This window comes from Pinus tabuliformis, chromosome 2_1, assembly GCF_031772625.1.
Source record: "Pinus tabuliformis cultivar Carrire ecotype Pingquan chromosome 2_1, CPIR1, whole genome shotgun sequence".
Classification (NCBI taxonomy): Eukaryota; Viridiplantae; Streptophyta; class Pinopsida; order Pinales; family Pinaceae; genus Pinus; species Pinus tabuliformis.
In genome coordinates this window covers 811,816,870-811,824,546 of record NC_142299.1, presented here as the reverse complement: position 1 = coordinate 811,824,546, position 7,677 = coordinate 811,816,870, and the positions used below count along the sequence as shown (strand labels likewise).

At 35.4% G+C, this 7,677-nt stretch overlaps 1 protein-coding gene across 1 annotated transcript; it reads right to left on the bottom strand.

Annotated features, from left to right (window-relative positions):
- Nucleotides 1–4,306: 4,306 nt before the first annotated feature.
- Nucleotides 4,307–6,436, bottom strand: LOC149203069 (protein TIFY 10A-like). Its single transcript, XM_089400095.1, has 6 exons — nt 5,890–6,436; nt 5,470–5,734; nt 5,280–5,376; nt 4,989–5,145; nt 4,810–4,867; nt 4,307–4,707 (listed from the first exon to the last, which is right to left on the bottom strand). Exons 1-6 carry the CDS (start codon nt 6,038–6,040, stop codon nt 4,605–4,607), a joined length of 831 nt encoding a protein of 276 aa, XP_089256221.1. The 5' UTR covers nt 6,041–6,436; the 3' UTR covers nt 4,307–4,604.
- Between the last annotated feature and the right edge of the window lie 1,241 nt (nt 6,437–7,677).

The following is a 7,677-nucleotide window of genomic DNA, read 5'->3' as shown; positions in this document are numbered from 1 at the left end:
ATTAAAAGCTATTGTACCCAAGGATTGTAGCCATTAGACTCCTAGCACAACATCATCACCACCCATTGGAATGGAAAGCACTGGAATATTCAATACATATTCTCCCATGGATAGCTTGATATTATGGCACTTTCCAGAGCAATTTATGGTTCCTCCACTTACAACCGTCACTTGACACTCTAGTGTTGGATATAGGAAGCAATTCAATTTCTTGGCTATCTTACAATGAATAAAATTATGGGTACTACCTGAATCAATCAACACTATTACCTTTTTCCTCTTGATATGTCCTTCTATCTTTATAGTTTGAGGAGTGGTATTTCTGACCAATGCATTACAATATATGGTCGGATTCATTTCTTCTTTCTCTGGGGTTAGTTCCTGGTGAATATCCTTTTCTTTTGATGTTTCTTGATACTTTTCTTCTTGATATTTCACTGCTTGAACCTTATTATTCTCGATATGTCCTTCTATCTTAAGAGTTTGAGGAGTGGTAATTCCTGCCATTACAATACAAGATATGGTCGGATTCATTTGTTCTTTCTCTAGGGTTGGTTCCTAGTGTATATCCTCTTATTTTGACGTTTCTTGATCCTTTTCGTCATTAGGAGGCCTTTCTTGTAGCAGCTTTGTCCCACCTTTCTTCAAATCTTCCATGTCTTTCTTCAAATCTTCCATGCCTTTCTTCCAATATGTTTTCATACCATTGATATCAACCTCCATGGCATAGATAAAATTATTTATCTTTTGCTTCTCTAGAATATCATTTACCCTTATATTCAATATTTGAAAGTCCTCAATGTGCTCTGCCATTGAACCCTTTTATTTGAGATTTATCAATTGGCTAAAGAAGGTGTTGCTCTTGTATCCTCATAATGTGCCATCATTTCCTCCATGAAAATTGGCCACGTGACAAGTGGTTTACGAGAACAAATCTCTTTATACCATAAAAATTGATTCAGTTCTAAATAATTAGATGTAACACGTACCTTTTGTAACAGTGTTACACCATGTAGATCAAAATATTTCTCCATCTGTATTATCCAATTTACCAGATCCTTTCCATCAAACTTCCTCATATCGTCTTTTCTTGATTTTAGGAGCTCGATATTGAAACAACTGTAACTCTGTAATTTCAGATCTTTAAGTTCTCAAATTTTTGCCAGTGATAGTAGTCTAAGTCCTCTTTCTAATTCCACAAGTCTGATCACAATTGGATTCTTGAAGAAAGAGTTACTCCCAATCTCCTGTGATAACCTAATTAGAGACTAGTTCAGTAAAGCGAACTTGTACTACGTGCCTCGCATCACTATTTCGCCCTTAGGTTCTGAAACTGATACCCAACAAACTATAATCCACCTTCTTTCTTTCACGTTTTACGAAATTTGAATCAGATGATGAGAGAGAGAGTTATGACAATTTTCCCAAGATTACCTGTTTAGAATGTAATTCAGGAGTTTGTAGAAACCTTAAATGTCTTAGACTGTATATCAGAAAATATAAAAAAACAAGATCTGAAATTTGGGCCCAAGCTTCACCAAGTTTTTGGCTCAAATGCATTTTAATTTCAGAGTCTGGAACTTTGTAGAAAAACATTTATAGCGAAAATTCCATGATGACCTGTTTGAGATGGAATTCTGGAGCTTGCAAAAACCCTAACTTCCTTAGATCATATCTCCAAAAATTTAGCGACACAAGATCTTAAATTCGGACCCGAGGTTCAACACTATGTTGTCTCAAATGGGTTTTTTTTAGCTTCTGAAACGTCGCTGAAAAAATGTTATAGCGAAAATTCCATGATGACCTGTTTGGAGCAGCGAAACCCTAGAATCCAAAGCTCTGATACCAAATGTTATGAAACCAGCTCACAAAAAGATAGAAAAGATAGATCAACGCGTTAGAAATAAGCCTATTCGAGGGGGAAAACTCCTTTACATAACACAAATGAACAATTCTTGGACGATACAAATGACAAGACCTCTTTTCTATATATAATAGTCTAAGGGGTCATAATATAATCAGAGCCGACATAACAATAATAATGTAAGGGCACAACAATAACAATAGTGGGCTTCTATGGGGCACAATAATAACAATATGGGTACTACATGGGCACAAAAATATAATAAGGGGGTTGCACTAATAATAATAAGGGGTTACACTAGTAGTATAGGGGCGTAACACATACATTGGTCCTCCAAAATTAAAACCAAACCCCCAAAACAAATATCTTAGATGCCCTGGCATGATAGCTGACCATTATCATCTCAGAGACATAACACCTCAGAAGACAAGAAAAGCCTAGCTTAGGGATTACAATTTTTCAGATTCCTAAGTGATGCTCAGAGTACCAACCTGTAAGAATTTTGAATAGTTGAATTGGAGGTGGGCCAGTGGCCAATATTTTTAATCAGATCCTAGTCAAAAAAGGCGTCACAAGTGAAAACAACAATACCTGGTCATAGTAGAAACCAATGGCAAGCCATAGATGCAGTAAGTCGAATAATGGGCTGGAACTTAAATTTCGAATGCAAAACTTATTTGGATAGAGGGTTATAAGAGAGCTTACCTAGGAAGTAGTCGGAGTGAGAAAATGTCGAATTACATCATCTGCAACAACAATATCTGAAGGTTGTTCTGACATTGATTAATTTCTTGTGCCATTGCATTGCTGCTAGAAAACATTGTTTACCTATTGTCAATAGACATGACAAATTGATGCAAAAAATAACACAGGTCAAGAAGTTAGGATTTTTTATTTCCCTTTTAGAAAGTCGTGATTTATCAGTACATACTACAAGAATTGATGATTATGATTTGCTGAAAGGATGATCCTATGTTGAGGACATTCAAGTTGAACTACCCATGTTACCCATTGATGTTATCTTGAAGGTTTAGAACCAACTATCGGCATTTCCTTTCGTTGCAAATGGACAGCTCAAACGACTATTCATTAACTACTAAAGAATATCAACAAGGGAATCTAAACAGTCGTGGCAATAAAAATAAAACTTCACTACCAGGATGAGAGGATTATAACTCTTCCCCTTTTCTCTAGAACAACAAGGCACAAAATGCTATCGACCTAAAAAAACTTGATCAAGTTTTTTTCCTTGTATTTTCATTTGAGAATGGTAGGGCAAGCCATTGCAGTGCTCCTTTTTCGATCAAGATCGCGCTCATTGTTTGGCGGCAAGAAAGACAGTGCGGACATGCGTAAGGTAGTTACAATAAGGATGTGGGAAAACCCTCGTCGTTGAAACACATAATAGGAATTGTATACGGTGATGACATTTGCACAAAGGGAAAACATAAACCGCTTGTGTCGGTGCAATTCAAATCAGCGGACTAGCACAATCTGATCGTCTAACGATGGATCAAATGACAAAGAGGGATGACAGAAGTGCACGAAGGGGAGTTGGTTTCAGAGGGAAACGCCTTACGATGTAAATATAGGATTTAGACATGCAAGGAAAGTTATTATTTGAAACTTTATCTATTTATTGAGCCGAGAGGCTCATTCTACAAACTAGTATGAGGGTGATATGTAAGTACATCGGTGCTAAACATGGAGTTGACACTTGTACCTCTTAAAATAAAAATAAACTATTCTCTAAATAGAAAAACAATGCAAGCTATAATAAAACACAAAAACAAATATGATATGTATATTTAATTAGTTTTCCATATGATGTAATATAATTTCATGTAAAGTAATTAGAAGTTAAAAAAATGAGAGTAAGATGTTTAAACCTTATAATTTCAATAAATATTTCAGCATGGGATCTATGTTAACTAGCTTATGTCAATATAAAGTTCATATATAAAAAATATTAAAAGAAATAGTGTATATAATAAAATATTCAATGTGGACTTAAAAATATATAAATAAGAAAAAAATCATTTTAAATTAAGTATATATCATATAAAATTATTTTAAAAAATAAGTTTTTAGGTCTTTTTATAGTTTGGTCTTTTTTTAGGTATACGTTTTTTTGGTTAAAATCTAACAAATATTTTTTAGAATTACAATATAATTAAAAAATACACTTTAAACAATAAAAAATTACACATTGTATTTTGCACTTCAAAAAAATTTGCAAAATAAAATTAATTCCTAATTTACAAGAAACTATAAATATGCAAATATCTTTCATTCTCAATGATAAAATTGAAATTTTTAAAATGGGAAAAATATTATTTGAAACTCATCTATTCATTTATAAGAAACAATGAATATGCGAACAACTTTGAAATTTTTAAAATTTGTAATTGCAAAAAATAATGTATTAACTTCCCATGGAGCTTCGTGCTGTACAAGTACTGGCTCCCATTGATGGGAGACAAAACTGCCGACCATTGGTTTAGCCTTTTGCGTGTGATGGGAATAGTTAACCGACAAAACGCTGGGGTTTTGTCACAGAGTAAGAAAGTCGATTTATCGCGTGTGATGGGAATAGTTAACATACAAAACGCGGGGGTTTTGTCACTGAGTAAGAAAGTCGATAAAAAGAATCCGGTTAAACGTAAAAGAATTGTGGCGCGATGCACTTAAAAGAATGGTCAGGTCATGGATTTAGCAGTCAACATCGTTGATGGACTGATTAAGAAGCCAAAGAGAGAATGATCTGGTCCTCTGATTCCTTCTCTGCTTTACAGGTCAATGTAGCCGGCTTCATCGTGGTGTAAGGAGCCAGGCTGTTGAATCTGTACTCGCACCAAAAACATTGATCAAGTTAATACGTTTCCTTATTCAAACTTCTAAATACTGGGAGAATAAATGGTTGATGGTTTAGTTTGATTAGGTACCTCTCCTTTCGCTTTCGGAGGAAGCTTTGCACGGATAATTTCCTGGCTATTTCCAGGCCTGCACGCGTAACACGGAAACCATGTTAGAAACAATTCTATATTTTCAAATCCTTTCTATCTTTCGCCTTCTATGAAGCCCTAATTCTTCAGTATAAAATAATGTGCTTTACGCGTCTTACCTACTGGCAGTGTTTGAGGTCGTATAACATTGACAGTGTTCGATGCAGGTTTGGCAGGCAGTGTTTTCGATATTTGTTCGATTTTACTGCTGGAAATCGTAGATTTTCTTGTGTTTTTCAAGCTATTAGCGCTAGCAAGCTTCATAATGCCTTGAGCCTGCCAAGAAAACGGAAAAAATGTTTCGTCAGAAATAAAATAAAGCAAAAAGGACTAAAGATTCAAACATTTTGTGAAAATTTACATAAATTTGCTGTTAATGCATTAAATTTATTGGTTGGACTGAATAATACCTTTTCAGCCGACACATTGTAAACATTCATCGCTCCGTTATAAAAAATACCGAGTTGAGCTATAGACTGTTGCTCAGGAGCTTTTGCTGGAACAGATCTGCGAAAAATAGTGCAGAAAACAGAAAGTTAGCTCGCACAGACAGGAAGAATTCCGAAAAAAAAAATGACAAATATATGGACATGAAAATACCTCGAATTCGGATCAGTTTGGCTGATTGCAAAAGGCAAAGTTATTTTATTTTCTGTAACTAAGGGGTTAGAAACGAGACAGGAACCGGGCTTTATGGGAAACAATTCCAACATTTTATTGTGACTCGATGCCTCAGATTGTCCATCGAAGTCCTCGTCCTTACGATTGACAGGAGCAAAATCAGCCTTCTTGTCCTCGGAAAGTCTGATCGATGAAAGCACCTTTTGCATCATCTCCGGTTTTATTCGCGAAAGGTCTTGTACGACTGTTGCATTCATCAAGAACAGATACAATATCAGCCAAAATATTCTACCAGAACAAGAACGGAAGGAAAATTAAAGTAAAGATGACATATTGCATTGACCGATTTGAAAATAAAGCTGCAAGACAAATTCAAGGCGTTTGGAAAAGAAAGAATACATCTCGGCTTGGTTAGCTGTTTTTCAGGGACGAATATCAAACTAGCACTGTCATTCACGACTGTTCTTTTTGCTTCGGAGGCGTTCTGAACGCGTAGGAACTCTGAAGCCATATCTGCACTTGTTGACCTAGATTGTAAAGTCAAACACATAGAAACTCGATTTCAAATTTCGACTGAAATCTACCTTTTCCCAAATCTCTGCTACTACACGGGATCAATCGAAACGCCTAATAAATGGAAGCAATTCTCCATAATCCGTGGTGAATAAGAAAATAAATAATTAGCATTCAGAGTTGGGATTAGATCAGTGGAAGAGGCTGCCTTGCAAGTTGCAGCTATGTATTCCGCATGTGGATATTTTTTTCCCTTGAAACTCCAAATCGTAAGAGCCACGTTCCTGGTGTGGATTCCACTATAGAAGTCCGGTCGAAAACCTCCACAACCATTTCGAAATCTGGAAAGTTCTGGATAGACAACACGTTACATAACATAAATCATTGTTAAATTAGAAGAAAGAGTCGAGGACGCTTTTAGCGACATGTTAAATGCGCGACGGAGAATGGGCGTGAGTTGGCCGTGACGATAAATGAACGAATTGTGGCGGTCGATGAGAACAAGTGGGCGAGTATGTCTATCTGTCATCCATGTTCACCCTTTTGCCGTCCAGGGTGGAGCAGGCCAGACTTTGATGTGTCCGTTACGAACGTGTAATTTGTGGTCGTAGCACCAAACGTAATGTACAATTTTACACGGATGTCACGGAACGAATACCATCGCCCACGTGATTTACAGTTTTCCAGGGCTGTCACGGAACGAATACCATCGCCCACGTGATTTACAGTTTTCCAGGGATGTCACTGAACGAATACCATTGCCCATCTCTAGCACGTCACAAAAACAGAAAAGAACATAAGAGTGAATAGTGGGACTCTGGGAAATTCAAAATTAGAAAATTTGGGGATTTGATGGAGATTTACGTTGTATTTTTTAATTTAATTGTAACTTTTTATTTTTATTTTTATGTGTTTTTGTGACAATGTTGTGATCATTGTTTCAGAATGTTTTTCCTTTTAACACACATTTTAAAAAAAATTATTTCTACATGATAAAACACATTACTTTGCTGAGGACAAAGGAGGAAGGATGAAAAATATTTGTTTCAGAATGTTTTTCCTTTTAACACACATTTAAAAAAAAATTCTTTCTTACATAATAAAACACATTACTTTGCTGACGAGAAAGGAGGAAGGATGAAAAATATGTGGTTATAATTTCACAAGAGAGGAAAGAAAGGTGGCTTAGGAGACTCAAGAGGCTAAAGTCAAACAATATTATTTTAATTTATAAGTCATATCAACATTGAGAGGCTTCATGTAATATTAGTATATTATTTTAAGCCATATCAACATTGAGAGGCTTCATGTAAAGATACATGGCATCATTTATTCATGTAAATATATTCCATATATCTTGGTTATGGGAGGAAGATTTTGAATTCTTTTTAGTAAAATTGTTTTTGTTTAAATTGACATCCCATGAATATTATATGAAATTATGGGAACAGGTCTTGAATCTTGTGATAAAATATGAAATCGCTTTTTATGTAATTATAGGAAATTCTGGTCATATGTAAGGGAAATGGAAATTTTAATTAAATAATTTAATTACAGATTAGAATTCTTAGAATCTTTGGCATAGAGATTTTCTAATCGACTTGTGTTGAGGTCCTAGAGGAAAGTGAAATAGCTCAAGGCACTACGTGGCAAAGAAGGGGATCATTCCTTGGA